Source organism: Melospiza georgiana, chromosome 5 (genome assembly GCF_028018845.1).
Source record: "Melospiza georgiana isolate bMelGeo1 chromosome 5, bMelGeo1.pri, whole genome shotgun sequence".
In the NCBI taxonomy this organism is placed as follows: Eukaryota; Metazoa; Chordata; class Aves; order Passeriformes; family Passerellidae; genus Melospiza; species Melospiza georgiana.
The window spans coordinates 41,809,735-41,829,821 of NC_080434.1; the positions used below are offsets into that span (position 1 = coordinate 41,809,735).

General features: G+C 45.4%; 1 protein-coding gene across 1 annotated transcript in view; it reads left to right on the top strand.

Moving 5' to 3' along the window:
• Positions 1-20,087, top strand: part of SHROOM3 (shroom family member 3) — a 111,378-nt gene that overhangs the window by 15,946 nt on the left and 75,345 nt on the right. The window contains exon 2 of the mRNA XM_058024443.1: positions 17,221-17,375. Within this exon, the coding sequence (XP_057880426.1) occupies positions 17,221-17,375 (155 nt within the window). The remainder of the gene's footprint in view (positions 1-17,220; positions 17,376-20,087) is intronic.

Consider the following 20,087-nt stretch of genomic DNA (forward strand, 5'->3'; position numbering starts at 1 on the left):
ATGAACCGTCAGAGTGGGAATCTGCTCTTGGAATTTCCTGTGGTAAACCTGGAAAGAATGAGTGAGGTGTCAGCAGTGTTTCCTCTGCTGTGCCCTGATGTAACTGGGGCAGAGTTCGGTTCTGGCTATTTAAGTGTCATGGATGAGCATTATTATCTGCCTGGAGAAATGGAGACATGACAGCAAAGTCATCCAAGGACACCCTTGGGAGCTGGCCAATATCCCAAATCTGTGCTATGGCATCAAAGAACAACATTTTTTATCTGGGCTGCTTCTCTCCAAGAAGCAGGGGAAATAATCTTTCCTGCCCTGATACTCCTTTGCTTCACACCTCTCCTGCTTTTCCCAGGCCACACGGGACTTGGAATTAGCTACTGATGGGAGAAAGAGAAGTGAGTGCTTTGTGTGAGCTACAGAGAGGGGATCTTTCATAGGACAGTGTGGCCAGGCCTTAGGAAATAAATTATGCCCTTTTTCTTTTGAGTTCTGGAGAAAAACTTGTATGATGCTGAAGAGCCATGAGACCTCTTTCTTGGATCCTGGTTCAATATTGCCTTCCCCATCATTCCCAAGAAAGCTCCCTGATTCATAAAAATCACCAGATATAACGCATGGAGCAATGATTTCCAGAGGCCAGTGCTTTTAGCTGGTGTAAATAAACACATTTGTCATACTGGAACAGCACCAGGATCTCAGCTGAGAAATTGCCCTGTGTTTTTCTTTCACTGGAGTGAATAATGTGTCCCTAAGGAACAAAACAAATTACTTAGGCATATTGCTCTGTCACAAGGAAAAGACCCAGGATTTAAGGTAGGCAGGGTTAGGCATAAAGCTCAGGCACAGTGTTCAGCATCTTAGAACAGAATTTCATGTGCTGCTTCAGCAGGACATTCAGCTGCTGAACTGACATTTTGAAGAGAAGGAGACAAGGAAAAAATGCAGAAAAACTTTAAAAAATGCATCAGGTTATTCAGTCCTTGTGCTGCCCAAATAGCAAGCCACACAGGTTTTGTTCAGATTATATTCCTCAGGAAAGCATGAAGAAAACTTCTCATCATCCTCCCAAAAGAGAAAAAAGAAATATCTGTTGGCAGACATTTGCTTCAAGATCAGCCACTTCCATCTTTGCTTGTGAGACTGAAAGGGATCTCAGAAGAGTCTGATTAGGCAGCAGGGTAGATCCTTGCAGAGTTGGAAAAAAGGTCTCAAAACTGAAAGTTTCTAAACTCCACCATGGATGTATTTCCACAATAGGAAAATCTGCATAATGAAGGGTGTTAGACAAAAATATTTTGGGGAGCTTTGACTCTATGTATTTCATGGCTTTCATTCCCTCCACACAATGAACCATCTGCATTTAGTGAAGTCTTCTAAACCTTCTGCTGAGGTAATGGAGCTAGACCATGCCAGACTACTAGATATTAAAACTTGGTCTGTGTTTTTGGACTGATAAGGGAAATGTTGTGTTAACTGCTTTAATGCATTTTCCTATCACATTACGTCATCTATGTGCATTTATTCATTCATTGTCAATCAAATAGTCAAATTCTGGTTTAAAAAGTAGTATTTTAAAATCTGCAAAGAACTGTATTGACATGTCATGCTTCAGTACTTAACTCCAAACAGATTTCACCTGTGCGCATTTGGGCACCTGGGCCTTTATTGATTTCTTCTTGAATTAAATAAGCTTTTATGGGACAAGTAGACACCTAAACGTATTGCAAGCATTTCAGCAAAAGCCCTTGTCTGAAACAGTAGTTTTTAACCCAAAGGACAGGGCTGCAATTTTGCCAGTGTTGTACTTTTTTTTATTGGGCTAGGGAGAAGCCATATTTGGAGTTGCACTAAACCTGCAGGTTCTCTGGCTGTGTTTCAGTCTGCCTTCCAGTCAAATTGGCATTTGTCTCCCAGTTCCAGAAATGTTACTGTGATGATGATGTGTGAAATGGAAACAAGACAATTAGCGTTTCAGACATGCCAAGCTGGCACTGGAACCAACTTACGTGAACTCCGAGGGAACAAATCTGACGTGGAGCCCATTCAGGGTAAACAGCAGTCTCAAAAGAGCAGCACGCCTTTATTTTCTGATCACGGTGGGTTAACGACTGCTTGTTAGTCCCAAGGTGTTCTCTCCTTCCCCACATCCATTCCTTGGGAGAAAGGAATGGGGTTTGCCCTTATTACTCAGATTACGAGTTTTGACCATGAAGTGATGAAGCATATGCAGGGAGCTATTACAGCTTCATTGGCAAGTGGCAGGGAAAAATTGTTCAGGGACTGTGAGCACAGGAATGGATGATAAGAGCCTTTTCATTTATTAATCACTTTAATTCACATCTAAAACTCAGCCAGCTGAAAAATAACCAGCTCTGGAGAATGGGCACGTAGAGTGCAGCACGGTCAGCTCATAGCTCGGTCATGACATCCATGTTTTACTACTTGTACTTTGGGAGGCTGTGCCAGGATTAATGACTCTGGACAATGCTGAGAAAGTGTTCATTATATGAGGAAGTTTATTAGATTAACTGACTAGGAGACATTTTGTGGAGATCTTCGCGGGGATGCTGCCAATCCCATGTTTTAAATGGAATATTAAGTGTTTTCAGTTGAACTACAAAAAACACATCACCGGTAGCTGGATGCTGAAGGGAAAACATTAAACTGAAGGTGCAATTTTTATTTTTAATTCTTTTTCCCCCAGAAAAGGAAAGTTTCAGATTGGTTTATGCAGGAATTACCTACTCATGAACCTGTGTTATCATGCTGAATGTTCACACATTTAACACTTTTTTAGCTGTATTCTAAAAATCTTCCAAGGCTTACATCCCCTGTAGTCCATGGAGGTGGCAATAGATACTTTGGGTAGATGGGATAGCTGGTGCTGGGAAGCTTGTAAGCTCCCACAGCCTTGGAGGAGGAGGATGTTCATGGTGATAGACACCGTGATCATTCTGTCCTTGCACCAGGGTTACCCTTGCTGCTACTTGGAGTCGAGGGAGAAGGAGAGGATTTAAAACATTTTCGTTCATTAAAGTATGACAAAAGACCTCATTCTGCCCAGGCATGCAGCCCACAAAGCTGTTTAGGGCCTGAAAGAATCAATTGAGGCGATCCAGCGGCAGCAGGACAAAAGACCTGGGGCAGTGTAATTAGCTAAGTACTGCATGCTGCTCCTTCAGTCCCCTCTCAGTTAATCAGTCAGGACAGGGATGGCTGGGTGCAAAACATCACTGAGATCATGCACTGGCCCCTGTCGCCTGGGCTCCTCTGAAAGCCATGGCTGGCTCTGGGGTTTGTAGATTTTATCAGTGATTGAAACCTGCTTCCCCCACAGATGGACATCCAGACTTAGCAGTTCTTGTGACACATGGTAACAATGCCAGCGGCAAGTAGAGAGGAGAGACTCCATCCCTGCATTGCACGCTGTTTAGCTCTGAAGACAAACACCAGCACAGAGTTACATCTGCAATTTATAGAGATCTCTAGGATCCAGCAGGAACAGCCAAGAGGCCACCATAATCACTGTGCTGTTTTTGTACTCGGTATTTTGTCTCTCCATGCAGTGAAGGCATTAATCCTGACCTCAGTAAGGGCCAGAATGCAGGAGAGATCAAACTGCTCAGGCTTTGTTCAGATCTGGGGGTCTGTCCTGTCAGCAAAAGGGAGATTCAATCAGCTGGCTCTGATTCTAATTCAGCTTGAGGAACAGATGCTGGGATTTTACTGGAACTGGTGCTCTGTGCAACTTTTCAAAGGGCCAGCACTGTACATTTTTAATTATTATGTTGGCAAGGGTGAGAGCAAACAGCAGCAGTTCAATATCAGTGCTCCTCAAAGTCTCTGCTAGGACAGCTGGAAACTCACACTTGCAGCCTTAAGGTTTGTTGTCCCATTTCCAGGTGGAAATCTCCTGCCAGGCCCTTTGAACCTGAGCTGGCCTTCAAAGCTCATCCAAGCTTTTCACAAGTTCACCACAGTCTGCTTTGATACAGACAAGGCAGTGCTTGCTTTTCACAACTGTCATAAAGACACTTCCTCAGACAGTAGCTTTAAAAATTTGGAAGCCTGGAGGAAGGGTTGCAGCTGGCCATCTGTAGCCATAGCAAAGGAAATATCCATTCCAAGCCCTCTTACAGAGGCACATTTTCCCTGAAGAATCCTTCTGTGTTGCGATAATGAGTGATGCAGGGACCCCAGGCAGTGCAGAGGAGGGCTCTTTATTGCCAAAACCATGCCAGTTCATGCAGTTTCAAGGCACAACAAGCCCAGGTGAAGTAGCCAGCATTCACCACGATGTGGACATGCAGCATATCTCTCACATCCCTCTATTCCAGCTGAGTCACTCCCTTCTCCTTAGCCTAAGGAACAGGCCAGAGCCCTGTTGCAAGGCCTTCCTTTTATAAAGCCTTACCCATCAGTAACACTTCTGTATAGGCTTCATCCTAACCCCATGAAATGAAAAAGGCATACACTGAATTTAGCAATGCCTGGTCAAATCCCTGGAAGGATATTAATAAAACTAATTCCAAACAGAGCAGTGTCTGCCACACTATTTCTGCTTTGAGGTTTCCAGTGAACTTTTTGTTCTTTCCTCTTGGAACTTTTACGCAATATTCAAGTTTTCTGCAGCTTGTTTGTCTCAAAGCTGTTGTTGCAAAATTATTTGCCAGAAAGGACATTGTCATCATTCACAGGACCTATTTTTAAATTCCACCAAGATTCCTTAAGTGAGAATGTTATCCCAGAGAACTGTACATCCCAGAGATGCTGTGGAGCCTCTTGGAGCTGAAACAATTGAGCACATTCACTGAAGTGGCGGGGAGACCATGGGGAAACAGTGTCGTTACCTACACTGGAATTTGGCCAGCTGCCCAGCTGCCACTAATGCCTCCACTCTTTCAGGAATGTCCTGGGATTTTCATTAATGTGTAATTCAGCTTATAAAAACGTGTGCCTGCTGCCTTATCCCCTGGAGCTATGGCAAGTAAAGAAATGCTGTTTGGCCTCTGTGTAGTGGCTGCCTTTAGCAGGCACATTCCCTTCCTTTCTAGTTATTCCTGCTCCTCTCCTTCCTCCTTCCAGCCCAGGATGCGAGGGTAAAGCTTCCAGTGCATTGTGTAAAAACGTGAAGCAGGAATATGATTTTTCAATGCTTAAGGCTGAAGCTAAGAAAACAGAAGGGCTATTTTTACCCAGAGGTTCATCATCACCACATTTGTAACAATACCTCCAGAACCTGGCACTATGTTCAAGAAGAGAGGAGGCCGGCCAGCCAAATGGCCTTCTCATGATGCAGGAGTTGGGGCTCATTTTGAGCCAGATATAAAACTGGAGTATGAAATCTTTGTAATCCAATTCTTTCCTGACATTGGGGGCCTTTCGCTGCTGAGAGCTGAACACATCATTTCTCATTGCCCTTGTTAGTGGGAACCTCGGAGCTGTTTGTCCTGTCAGTTTATTTTCAATGACATTTTTGGAAACAGAAGAGCAGCAAAAAAAACCCTAACAAACATGAAGAGAACTGTGAGAAATCAGGAAATGGGGCCAAGTGGAGGAGAAGGCAGGAAGGGAATGTGTGTGTTCAATTTGTGTTTGCAGTGCTTGTGTGGGACTTGTCCCTGGCACAATATGGTAAAACAACAATTTGAAACCCTTCCTCTAGAAAGGAATGCCCATGTCATCCTGGAGATGCAGGGCAAGGTGTAAATCCAAAGCAAGCAGGAAGGAGGAAGACAGCAGGCAATGTGCCTGGTGTTTGTGCAGGTCTATTTACCTCATCCATCTCCATGGCACCTGACAGCGCTGGAAACTTGGACCTGCCTCAACCTGAACTGCAGCTGAATTAATCTCTGTGTCTACTGCAGCTAAAAATAGTTTTGCCAAAAAGTGTTTGGCTTGGTAAATGAATAAGCTTGGAAATGCAGGTATAAATTCCCCTCCCTAAAATGTCTGGATAAGACATTTCCAAGCAGGATGTGGCCACTTCAGAGGATACAGGCTAAGAGAGGGAGAGGTGCTGCATGTGACTGTGAGAGTGGCTTTAGGGAGCACCTGTCCCTGCCACCCATATCTGAAGGGACTGTTTTAGAGGCAGAAGAGAACAAATGCCTTTCTTCTCTCACCCTGTCAGTTTCTGCAGGATTATGTCTGTATCTGCAGTATAAAATCAACACGAAAGTTCCCGGAATGCTCTGAAATGCCTTGTTAATCACTAGCTAAGTCTGCTCTTATCATCTTAGTTTCCAGATTGCTCCAGCATTTCTTGAGCTGGTGAAAAACCCTCCCATGCAGGTTAAAAACATTTCTGCTAACATGTGGACAGGGAATTTCAGGGGCTTTTGGGCAGTAGTTAAAGAATTGACACGGAGCACGAACAAAATTAATTCAGTGCTTATTAACATGAATGTTCAATCATTTTTAGCAGCATAAGGTACTTTCAGGACAAACTCATAGGGAATGTGCTCTGAGCCACAGGGTGAACGATACTATCAGGAAAAACAGACCTCAGAGATCATGTCTGGCAGAGTGGGAAGCACTGAAAGATATCAGCCAGGCAAGCTGAAGGGGTCAGGACCCCTTCCCTCTCATTTTGTACGTGGACAGAGGACTGCAGCATCTCCTGAGGAGCCTGCCTGGGTTTTCAGAACTGAAATTGAGGAATAAGGTAAATACCACTTCTTAAACAGTTTATTCTCGCTTTCCCACATAATAAAATTTATTCAAGCCTCTGCCTTTGAACCTTTCAGATACTTTCTGTGGCTTAAGTGCAGCACTGCTCTATTTTCACAACACCAGTAATAATTGAAAAATTATTTCCACTGAGAAATGAGTTCCATGGAGAAGCAGTTGTTCCCTGGAGCAGCCGCGGGGTGACAGCAGAGGACAAGGAAAGTGACTGCAGGCCGAAGCGGCCAGGGCTGGGTACCCCTCACAGGGAGATCCTCCTAAGTGCCTCTCCATCTCTCTCCTGCTCTCAGGAAGACCAGGAGGCACCTCAAGACATCCAAACGACCAGAGCAAGAGCAGACGTTTTATTTCCCGTGCTCTTTTTCCATTTGGATAGCCTGCTACACAGAAATGCCCATTCTATTAAACTAGCTGCTGCACTTGGATCTGTGGAGCTGACCATCCCTGGAGATCTCAGAGGACGAGTCTGCCTTGGAGACAAAAGAAATGGAAGAAGGTGGAAGGGAGGAGGGGTGACAAGCTGATCTGCAGGCAAGGAAAAGCAATCTCCCAGGCTGCGAGCCTGGCATCTTTCATGGGCACTAAATTCACTTGAGAAGAACTTACAGTAATTACAGAAGGCTGGGGGAATGAAGAAAGGGTTTGCCAGGAGTGATGTGATGACAATGGCTCGGGCTGTGAAATTCCTCTTTTGTCGCGGCACCGTGGCCCTGAGCCGTGTGCTGTTGTCTGTCCCAGGGCAGCTCTGGCTGTGGCATTGGGCAGGGATGTGACCTGGCACCGAGTCAGGATGCTGGGTGAGCCGGCTCAGCTCCCTCTGCAAAGTCTGTTAGCTTTGCCTGCTCATCCCTAAGGGTGCCAGAGGTACTCTCCTGCCCTGAAGGACACCTCTCTGAATGTTCAGCTGGGTTTTATTTGCTGTTGGCCGCTCTAAGCTTTGATCTTCAAAGTGTGACTAAAAATGTTGATGTCTGATTCTCATTAAAATGAGGGAGAAGTGCATCCCTAAATCCCTTCAGCAACTATTGAATCCTGGCAAGAGCTCCAGTTGATTCATCAAGCATGGCTCTGCTGCATGATCTATTTTTATTTCCTCTCAGATATATACTGTTTAGTGGTTAATGGTTTGTATCACTGCGCTCAGGGAGGAAGAAGAGCATGATAAAGAAGGGGAAAAGGTAAAAACGCACATGATAGTATCATGAGGGAGAGGACAACCACAGCAAACAGAGGAGAATTAAACCTGTGGAGACAAGTGGGAAGCCAGAAATAATGATGGAAGGACATCCAAGAGCACTTCCTCATGCTTGTAGGAAAGGGAACGGTGCTGTGAGAGACAAATGCCCCAGTGCTGGGGACATGGATGGAATATTAAAGGCAAGGAGTCTGGCTTGGCATCAGCACAGCATCACCTCAGTCAGAGCAGGGGCTCCAGAACTGCTGTGTGGTGCTTTCTGTGACCCTGGAAAAGTTACATAAACATGGCTCCTGTTTTTATTCCTCTCTAATTTAGGAACAATACTTCCTGCTGTCTCCCTATGGTGTTGAAAGGCCAAATTAGTTAATGGAAGGAAAGTTCTTGAGGATGATTACTGCTGTTTTCATTACTATCATTATTGCTATTTATAATAGGTATAATGGAAGTGTTAATATTGGGGAAGGGAAATAAGGGAAAGAGAAGTGGCAAACATCAAAAGCAGTAACTGGCCATGCTGGGGCCAAGGATCTGTCTACAGGAAAGATAAGTACTACCTGTTCCAATAGCCAGAAAATCCCATAGCTTTAGATTCACCTAATTTATGGAATTACCTGATTGCAGGGTGGGTTTTCTTGACATTTCTGCTTTGAATCCATGTGAGCAATATGCCAAGGCAGGAAGTTCACTGCCTAATCCTGTGATGAAAAAGAACCTTGACAACTGTCCTTTGAGAGCTGCTGATTGTCTCCTTTCTCCTCCAAACTGATCCCAGGTATGTACATCTCAGCTATATTTTCTTACCTGGGAGTATTTTCCAGTTAACCCAAAATGAGACAATCCCAAACAAGTCTCCTGGCACTTTGTCACCCTGTCAAGCCTCAGGGGGTTGCATCAATATAGGTCATAAAAGCAAGTATAAAAACAGTAATACAAAAGTCTGGGAAGACTTGTTAAACATCCTGTAGAGAAGGGCACATTGCCATTTGTGCCTTGATTTTAGAACAGCCAGGAGATTAAAGCAGTGACTGAATTTCCTTCTATGGCTCTTCCTGTGATGCTAGGGTTGGCTTTCCCAAACCTTGGAAAGTTGTCCTTGGAGTAGGGAACAAACACAATTTTGAGGACACATCTCCAACTGGTCTGCTTTCCTAGATAGTGAGGACAGCCAGAGGGAGGGGACAGAAGGTACAGAAGGCCGTGCAGTGCACAGCAAATAATCAGCCAACAGCAAAATATAATGACATGTGCCTAAACTGATCCAATTGCACTCAGTCCCAAAGGGGGCATTTTGAGGTGGGCCAATTCTTGCACCTTTAACCTTTTTGTGAGTGGATGGTAGTCCATAGCATCCCACAGTTTGAGGGATAGGCTGCAACCACAAGGGCTGTTTGGGGATGGTGTGTGTGCTCTGTGGGAGTGGCTGTGGGAAGGATAAGGGAACAGCTAATGCCACTGACTGTATATCCTAAGATTCATAGGGCTCAGGCAGTCCCTGAACAGCACCTTACCTCAGTTTTAGTAATTACAGCTGCTTCCACAGGCCCATGTCCATTTTTGAGGAATGTGTGGCACTGAGTGAGGAGCACTGAGTGCCACAGACTCACAGTTGTGAGGCAGTGCTGTCTCCTGTGCTGGGTGGCCACAAGTTTGACAGCCTCTTGCCTAGGCTAAATGGGCTTGCTGTCAAAATGTTCTAGGAACTGGATTTTAATTGCTGAAACCTTGTGAGAAACGTGAGGAAGGACTGTAAGGTTGGGGGCAGGATGGCAAAGCAGGGTGAAAAAAAAGAATCCTTGGGTGTGTTTGGGGCACAGCAGAAGACCTTTCCAGCAGACTCTTTGGCAGACAGCTATTTTTAACTCTCCCCTTGCAAAGCAAATATTAACTCTCAGCCATGTGTAGCCACTGGCTTTGTGTGCTCTGGAGAGTGGCGAGCTGTATCAGCTATAACAGAGGAACAGAGAATGAGTTCTTGTAGCCCCTTGAGCTGATACCAGCCGATAATCGCCGCAGACCAAACAGGATCAAGTTAACGTGCTCCAGGCCCCAGTATTTGTGTCACCTGGTGCTATGCTCTCTGTGGCGTGCTTGGAATGGATTGTTTGCAAAAACCAAACAGTGAGCAGAGGAGTAAGGCTCTCTGATTGCCAGGAGCAAGGGCAGGGCGTGTTCTGCAGGCTGGGATTGGAGCTGGAAGCAGGAAGCAGAGGATGAACAGGACGAAGTGGTGCCTCACAGGGCAAGAACTGCTCTGCACCTGCACTGGCATCGCTGTTCCATAGCTGACCCAGGTGTGCCTCAGTCCTTCCTTGCCTTGCCCACTTCCAGTGGGCTGTAAGCAACAGGAGGGAAAGGCGGGAGGAGGCTGTGGTGATGGATTTATGCTGGCTGAGAACCAGCTGGCTTTGCCTGTCCTGCAGCTGCTCTTCTCCCTGCCCAGAGGTTCAGTCCATGTGTCGCCCATGTGTAGCTGAGAGCCGACTTTGGTGCTGCCTCTCTGCTCGATCATCACAGCTTTTCCACATCTGTTTTCCATGCCTCTGTTTCTCAAAGCTGCAGGGCTTGGGGCAGGAATTGTCCATGATGAGGTGTTTGTACCAAGCCTTTGAAGGTGGGACCATATACAGCTCGAGGCGTTGCCCACAGCAAACACAGATTAGTTCCTTGTCTTGTATAATCCAAGAGGGGTGGAGAAAATGTATTGTTGGTTTTGCCTCCTGCTGCAGAAAAGATCCTGGATGCTTCTTGAAGGCCTGAATCCAAGCTGCATCACAGGCCCATCTTTCTTTGTGCATTAGTTGAAAGAAGACTTGATTTTCCCTGCCCCTTCCTCTTTTAAATGTAGAAATCTCTGTGGGAGCCTAGCAGTTTTGTGCTTAAGAAGGTGGAAAATTATCTTAAGAGCTAAGCCTTCTTTCCTCCACTGGCTTAGGAATTTAGAGTCACCAAGAGGAGTCAGACGCAAACTCATCCAGGCATGGCTCCTTATCTCTTGGAGCCCAAGCCAGCAATCTGTTTTCCATTCACTTCTTGCCACTTTTTGCTGAGGGGCTGGCTGCTGAGATTAACCTTGCTCCCAGGACAGGAAACAATCACACAGGAAATGGAAAGGTGTGGAAGTGTTGGAGCCTGCAGGGCAGTCCTGGGAATGACCTTGAATCCTCAGCACTTGTCAGTAACTTGCACCCCTCCTGCACGGATCCCACTGGGATATCTGCAGCTGGATTACAGCTTTGGTGCCCACAGTCACTGTACCATCTGTGCCACTTGCACTCACATCCTGGGTGTTCATCAACATGTTCAGGCTGAGTGGGGGAGAAAATGCCTTCTTCTGCCTGTGTTAAAGAACAGATTTACTTTAAAGTATTGCAAAGGTTTCAGAGCACTGCTAACCCTTCAAAACTGTGGAGTTTAACTTGTTCTTCCACTGAATCAAGTTCGGCCTCTCAAGGTGCAGTCATTCAATATGAACCTTGTATGATCACCTGGAATAAATTAGTACACTACTATGCTTTGTACTTGGGAGCAGAAATGTTATTGTAGAACAATGCAGAACACTATGAGAAAAAAAACCTTCCTTGCTCAGCTGCAGCATAAAACAATAACTAATTTGGAAACTCTTTCCTTAGCTTGGAGTAAATGGCAATAGCTGAATTCTCTCCAGATGCATCAGGGATGGGGAAATCCAACAGAGACATGGCTCCAGGGGGAGACCTTTGACTTAACTATTTCTTGATTGAATTGTCTTAACTGCTGTCATGCTGACACAGAGGTTGGGGACAATGGGGAGGAATTTCTGTATGCTGCATGTCACTGCCCCCCAGTTGTGACATGGCATTAAGGTTGAACGAGGGGAGCAGCATATCCTCTGGAGACATTCAGCAGCTCTGCAACTTTGTTTTTGGGTTTTGAGAACCATCTCTGAACTCCACAGGGGATTAAAAATCTCCAACACAAAGCCCACATCAATTCAGCAACTCAGTGAGTTTTCTGAGCAAGCCAAAATATGCGTGCCCTGCTCTGCACTGGGTGCAATGCACAAGTGGTCTGGTGTGGCTCTGCTACACCTCATAGTGCACAGGGAAATGAAACATCCCAGTCTTCCCAGTTTGAAGCTCCAGTCTGGGCTCTGAAAAGTGACTAAAACCTTGGCTGTTGAACTTGGAGTGAATACAGTCAGATTTTCTGGTTCCACCCTTTCCCTCACATTGCACTGGTGCTGATGACCTTGTGAAGAGATGAACCCCAGATTCAAAGGAAACACATCTTACTACTGGAAAGAATGGAAATGGTTCCAGTGAAATACTTGAAAACAAGAGCTCTAAAGCAGAGAACATTTTTCTGTAATGCTGCTCCTGGGAAAGTCAGGGATTCCTTGCATCGGAGAATGCTCCCTCTCTCTATTCCTTCATGGGGGGAAATTGCTTCCTCTTTCCCCCTGTCAGTTCCTATAAAATCTTCAGCAGCTCAGGAATTCTGAACACCCACCTCCAGTGTTCATATGTGATTCTTCTCTTCCCATCATTATAATACCTGACACAAAAAGGGCAGCAGTTTGTCATAGCAATTGCTGCTGCTTCTGTCAGCACCCTGCTATGCTGGCTTGCTGCTTTTTCCAGGACATCTCCAGGTGTCCCCCAGGAACTGTCCTGACCTGCTGCATGGCTCTGCTCTCACCTGTGCAACTGCATACATCAGTGTGCACACATCATTGCTTGATTGCTCCTCTTTTTTGTTGAGAAACTCAAGCAAGTTTACAGTTTCAGAATCACATGTACTATTCACCATAGAAAGGACACAAAGATGGAATAATCCATCTTAAGAGCTGCAGAGAATTTGTTTTTACAAAAGCTCCTAGAAGAAAGGGAAGAGAGGGATAAATAAAGAAAACATCTTTAAAATAACCAAGAAAGCCTCTCAGTTAGCCAGTGTTCTCTGAACCTACAGTAACCATAGTGAGCCAAACAAAAGGCAGCAGTACTAAGTCTTATGTATCCTTGGTGATCTGCTTAAGCAACTTCTTGCTTTTACAGTAAGCCAAAAAAAGGGGGAACACATGGGTTTGAAGTCTCCTGCAGGATCTATTGAGTGACAAGAAGCCTCCTCTAATGCAAGAAAATGGTCTGGAATGTTCATGCAAAGCAGGACCAGGGGTGGCCTTTGGGATTTTCAGCAGAGGGCAGTGGGCATGGAAGGCTTTGCTGCAGAAAAGACAACAGCGGGACTGGAGTTTGCATCAGCCCAAGGAGACTCTGGAGGCCTTTTCAAGTGGGTGCATTTTAGGAGAGGCCAGCTTGGCAGGGAGCTCCTTGTCTTCTCCTTCCAAAAGAGCCTGACAGAATTGGCTAGATGGCTTTGTGATAAACAGGAGAAACGAGGAGGTGTGGGACATGCTGGAATCATGGAAGTTTGTTGGGGTTTCACAAGAAGTGGGAACCATCCTGTCTGGAACTTCCTCAGGAAAGGAACACTTTGCTGTTGCATGTTTCTAATTGGCATGAACTCTCCCCAGGGCCAGGGCCTGGGAGCTAGGGATTTGCAGAGATATCTGGAATAAGAGCCAGGATCTGGATCATCACCACACACAGAGCACTCACACATTAATTAGACAGGACAGAGGAAGTAGAACAATTGTGTCGATTCCCGGGGGGAAACTGAGGCATGGAAAACAAGAGTCTTTATGCTATTGACATGTTTTGCTGTACAGATGTTCCTGCTGATTTCAAGGGCAAGGGATTGTTCTCCCCTCCTGGCACTGCCTAGGCTCTGGTCACAGCACCTGTAGTAAGCACCAGCCATTGAATCCAGCCCCAAAGGTTCAAAGCCAGACTGATTTTCAGGTATTCCTCTACCCCATACTTGTCAGAGTCATCTTTCATAACTTGACTTGGCAGAGCAGTGGGCCTAATTCAGCCAAAAGGAAAAAACTCCAATCCCTGGCTGGCTCCCACTGGCTCCTCCTGCTCCTGACGGATGAGTGACTATCATTACACCCACAAGGTGTGCTGGCTGCATTTCACCTTGTTTTTCTCAGCTTAAATAAACTGTAAGAGGTCTTGCTGGCCACTGATTGGCCCCTTGCACGAGGCCCTGTAGCTTATGGCCATCACATTTGTGACACAAGTGACTACCGAGGGTGGTTTTGGCAATGCTGTGTCTGCTCCACTTGCACACTGAAAACAACAGACTGCAGTGCTGGCTGTGCCCTGGCTGAGTGACAGCACTGAGATCCACTGGGGATTTAGGGAACAGTGGAAAGCTCACCTTCCCACTTCCACTCACTGGAGATCTGGCGCCCAGGGTGAGTCAGAGCAGGGAGCCACAGGCAGAGGTGGTCCCCACGTGGTGTTGCTTGGCTGCTGTGGCTGCATGGCGTGCACACATCTCCTATCCTCTGCTCTGTGCCTCCAGCACATCCCATCCTGGGCTCCGTGCACCCTCCTACAGCAAAGCAGGTGTTCATTTAACCAGGTTACCTGCATGGTGAGGTTTGTTTGCTTTGTTGATAATTGTTACACTGTGATAGAGCTTTGTGTTTATAGTGCAGCTCGTTTTGTTTGAATCACTCAATCCTCCCCAGGAAATTTCACCACTCCTTAAACACAAATATTTTCAGAGGCATGCAAAAATGAAGAATGGACATGGAGCATCTGAGCTTTGCTTTGGACTTTTGATGGAACCTTATAAGTTTTGATGGAACCTTATAAGTCTTTTTGCCTTTTTTGCTCCTCTGAGCAGTAGTACCAGGTCACAGGCCTGTTGTTAATGTTTTCTTCCAGGAACTTTCAGGGATTTGTATGCAGGTAACCCCAGCTGGGTAGATGAGAGATGAGGATGCTAACAGGTTCGTAATAGATGAGAGTGTCAACAGTAAAATGTCAGTCCACATCTCCATTTATATTCTCTCCAAGTCCGTAAGTAATACAGGTTTGAAGCTGCCATCTAAACCTTCCAAAGGCAGCATGTGGGTCTGGTTTTAGGTCTTGCTCATGGACAGTTTAAGCACACAGGAGCAAAGCAGTTCACTTCCAGCCTCTGGAGTAACTTGCAGATGACTCTACCCATGCTAACAAACTTTCCTTCAAGGCATCCTTTACTCTGGTACTGTGGCTGGCTGCTTGGCCTTATAGGCTGCAGTTTAAGAGCCCTTGGGGTAGGGATAAGCTGGAATGCATCAGGATTTGAAGATTTCTTTCAGATCGGTTAATAACGTTATCAGCATGATCAGAAGTATTGCAGGGTTTAGTCTTCCCTGAAAGTGTTTGATTTCACATTCTTTATAAAGGTGAAAATGGAAGAATCCAAATATCCATTTTCACTGCAAAAGGAGGAAAAGGAAGGTCTAGCCCCTGTAGTTGTAAAGACAACCTTAAAAGTGTTCCTGTGAAGTGAAAAACCTCAAATATATAATTACAATTGGAATTATTAGATGATAAATCACAGATCATAATTCTGCTGATATTTTAAGGTTAGGGTTCCTCCAGGCACAAATGAATACAAATGCTTCTGATGAGTATCACAGCCTTTGAAGTAGCTGGTATTTGTTACAAAACATATTTTTCCAAGCAGCACTTTTCTCCAGTATACATGCTGTAACATAAAGCAAAACCAAACATAAAATCCCTTCTGTTGACTATATCACAAGTTAATCTAACCCCTAGTACCCCACTATTGTATTTCATTGAAATGATACCCACCTGTTCTGCTTTACAGCAGCAATAAACTGCAGCAATACTGCATTTTTCGTTTGTTATTTATTTATACTGGCAGCAAGGGCTAATGTTTCATCTCTCACCCTTCCTGGTAATTGTGATACAAGGCCCTTTATGGGAAGGCTCATTCCTGTGGTTTTATTCATTCTTAAGAAGAAAAGAAAAAACTCATTCATCAGTGGAATGACTTCCTGGTAAAATGAATGACAATGATTTTTACCTCCCTTTGTAGGGGGTTTGGAGACTTTATTGACTGATGTTTGGGGAAGTCAGATTTTACATTTTAGAAGGTACCTGGGCTGGAATTCCTTGGTTAGGAGGAACAGACCAGCTTTGCCAGTGAGAAACCACCATTCAACACCGAAACTAATGCCCTGGTAAAAACCTGGGCAGCGCGTCTGCATGTGCTGAGTTACATGTCTGGGGCATGGCTTAATTACACACTACTTGGCCTGACTTGAAATAAAAGCAACTTCCAGAAGCATGCCTGCAATTCCACTGCCCTGGAAATCTCACCCCTGCACACAGCTGCCCTTCCTGCCTGGATCTGAGGCAGAACCAATGCAGCCACATCTCTGTGTCAGCAGGATGTCTGGGGAGGTGAGTGCCTGAAGGAAGTGCTTCTACTTCTGCTGTGCCAGGAGATGTTCCACAGGAGGGAACGTGTGGGTCCTGTGGCATCTGCTAACACAGGTCACAGCCTCTGTTGAGCAGGGACTGCAGGGTGCTTTGAAAAGCAGGTGTTGTGGTGGCAGGTTTTGCAGCCAAAGTAATTATCAGTTGCACTTGGAGCTGCTGGCACTCCCGAGTCTCCTGGAACTCAGCATTTGCAGTGCCTAACCTGGCCCTCTGCTATGCTAGTGTATGCATTTGCAGGGAGAGTGCATCAGTGCACAAGGCTGCAATTCCCAGATCCTGGGCCAGATTTTCTTCTCTGCCTTGTGTATTTCGACTGGCACACAGATGGGGAGTCACTACACTGTGTAGATGATGGGCCGTACAAAGCAGAGGCAAGTGCCCTGGGACTCTGCTTCTAGCCTTGCCACTCCATAGCCTGGATCAGACTGCTTACTTTCTCATAAAATTCAAATAATCATCTACTTTCTTTATATCCCTAGCTGAAAAACCCTACAAAGATGCTGCACTTCATTAACTACCTACACCTGAGTGCTCCTGCTTTGCTGCTGGCCAGTAAGAAAGAAACTGTTGGTCATCAGGCATCTGGGTCCCAAAGGGGAGCTTGAACAAACAAAATCACATCCAAGCTCTTCTAATCCTGGCTTTGCCCTTGGGCTGGTGCCTGGGTGCTCTTATCAAGAGGCGTTCCATGGCTGTTTTGCTGGAGTTCACTGCTTCCAAATACCAAAGACTTTTCAGGCTTATTCTAAGCAGCGCTTCTTGGCAGAGCTCATCTGGCTGCTGATTCCAACTCACTTCTATAAGAAATATAGGGGTGGCAAGCACAGACCTTTGAGTGAGCTGGCTGGCAAAGGATTTTTTTAATCCAAGAGCAGAGTTTGGGGCTGGTAGATCAATTCTTGAACAGAAGCACACTCTCAGCTCTGCAGGTGAAAGCCAAACCGTGTCAGGCACGTTTCACTTTCTCCCTTCTCTTCTGTGCAGATTGAAGAGGGAGGGAAGGCAGATTCCCTGCCTTCCAAGCTGCAGGCTGGTGATGAAGTGGTGAACATCAATGAGGTGGAGCTGAGCAGCTCCAGGAGAGAGGCCATCTCCCTGGTGAAAGGCTCCTACAAGAAGCTGAAGCTTGTCGTCCGCAGGTAGGCAAGAGCCACAGTCATTCCCTGCCCTCCTCCTGCCCCACAGGCCACCCAGCCATGCCCCTCACTTCTCCAGCTGGAGCCCTATGGCTTGGCCTAATCTGAGCACAAGCCTTGTTTTGAGAGCACAGGCATGAGCCCACGGGCAAATGCTTGTTCTTTCACCAATATTTCTAGGGCTCCTTTGTCACTGACAAGTCCAAGCACGTGAAACACCCATTTCTCTTGCACTGCTCCCCTGCCATGTGGAGGGAACTCCTGCAATGTGCACATGACATTCCAGGATCCCTGTTCAGTGATGTACAGGCAGTCCCATCTTCCTCCCATGTCCCTGGGGCTCCCTGCCAAAGGGTGACAGTTCTGTACATAGCTCTTGCCTCATTTGCTGCACGCTGTCACTGTTGCTGTGGCAGCACAAAGATTTTCACTGGCCTCATCAAGATTTGGAGCTTTTTGGTGTTCTGCAGGTAAGTGATAGAGGATTTTGAATCCAAGATGTTTGGGTCTGGAATTTGCGTTGTTTTTTTTTTTAAACCTTAACAGAAATGCTACCTATGTCTTTTGCTGTGGCCATGGCCAGTTTCTTTCTGTGCCAGTTAAGTGATAGCTGGTATCACTTTATGGAGAGCTCTGTCCTCAAGCTCCACACTTGGGCAAAAAGAAGTCTGGGTAAAGATCAGCACAGCACCCTCCTGCTCTCTGGGCTGTACTTTGTGCTTTTGCTGACTCTCTTTGGTTGTTTAACTAAAACATCTTACAGCAAATTTTGAATATTCATGTACAGAACTATTACATGGTTTGTGCGCCCATTGGGAGAGGATTTGCAAAAGAAGCTCATTGCAATTTGAGTGTTTTCCAAAAATACCTTTTGGATTTGGTTTTTACTTTAAGCCTATGTAGATTGTAATCCAAATGTTTAATTCAAGCTACCTTAGCAAAACTGTGGAAACAGAACCTGTTTGTTTTGCAATGCAATAGTTTCTCTGCATTTTTTTTCCCCAATACCTTTCCACCTATTTTTCCCTCTTTAAAGAAATGCAAAGGGTTTTGATGCTTTTCTGGATTGAATTACTATAGTGAACATGAAAAAAATTTGGTTGGGAGTCTTTCATGGCTTCATTCATCACCAATAGAAGGATCAAGGACATTTACTTTTAGAGGTATTACATTCACATACCATCCCCTTGCCAAGGTACTTTGAATCCATTGTGCACATTTAAAGCTCAGTGATAATCCATACGTTTAGAACTGGAAAATTGCAATTAAGAGGTAAGAGCCCAGCCTTCAGGTAATTTGACCCAGTCTCAGCTCACCCTGCAGTGCTGGCATGAAAGCAGCAAAAATCAGGAAATGTGTGGTCCTGACTGCTCCCTGGGCAGTGAGTCACAAGTTTCTCTGAATTCACTCCATCACCACAAGTGGCCAGACTCAGCACACTGGCCAGGGTAGAAGAAGAGATTTCGTCTCCAGTTCTAGAAGGTAAGAAGAGATAAAATGGTTGGCTGGAGATCTGCAGTACTACATCATCTGAAAATAAAGTATTTTTGAAATTCGTGTGGTGATGATGCTTGTAAACTTGCCATAATGATTGAATTGAACTGGATTAGGGTTGCTTGCTGCAAATACCAGTAGTTTGAATACTCCCTGACCTGTTTGTAACCTAAATTTTTCAGTGCTCTCAGTAGTCACAGAAACTCTTTCTTATGGGGTGGCACAAACTTCCACAGACATGGACTTTACTCCTTACAAGTCATATACCAACAACAGCAAAGTCTGCTTGGTATATGTGCTTCTGGCTCTCTGCAGAGCACATTCCAGGTCAGCATATTTTTAAGGGTTTAGCTGTTTGTTTTCCAAAGGAAAACCTGAGTTGTCTGTAACTGTGTGGTGCTGACACCAACCATCATACCAGACAGAAAGCACACATTTTTAAATCATATGTATTGTGGCATAGTCCACACAGCATACTCAGATTGCTATTTAATCTTGGTTTTTATTTCAGGACAAAGGTGAGCTTTTCGTACTTAAAGGGTGAGCCTCTCCATGTGTTACTAAGCAAAAGTAGGTGTTACAACACCTTGCAGGTCTGCAAGCTGATGCAATGATGTGGTACTTCCCTTGGAATGTCACAACTGCTGTGTCATCATCAGTCTTCATCAACTCAGGTTTGATTGATCAGTGTAATGGAGGGACCGGGTGGGAATAGTTTGAAAGAAGGGAATGTGAAGGCAAAATTAGGGAAAATTCAGGGCAAGATAAACGGCTACAATAAGTAACAGTAAGAAAAATGATCTGTCTCACATGACCAGCACCAGAGTATTTAGTACATGAGGACCACAGTCTGCCTCTCACTCCTGTGCAAATGTCCTGCTGTTCCCAGGGAGGACCTTGCGGGAGGAGAGACATGAAGCTGTGAATTTATACGCTTTCTGCTTCCTTGCTTGCAGACTTATAGCAGGGCAGAGGCAGAGAATGCCCTAATGAGCCCCAGTGTTAAGTAAATCCTATGCCTGTTCCCTAAGAGGATCTTTATTTGGGACATAAATGCTGAATAGTTTTCACAGATGCTCTCTAGCTGCATTTTGTTTGTCTTGTCCCCAGCTCAGAGGCCCTCAGTGACAGTTTTCAAATGTTCCATTTTCTCTGCTTCTTTAGCACAGCTGCTCACACCTCCCTTGTTTCAAAGGCTGTTCCCAAAGCCAGATCCTGCCT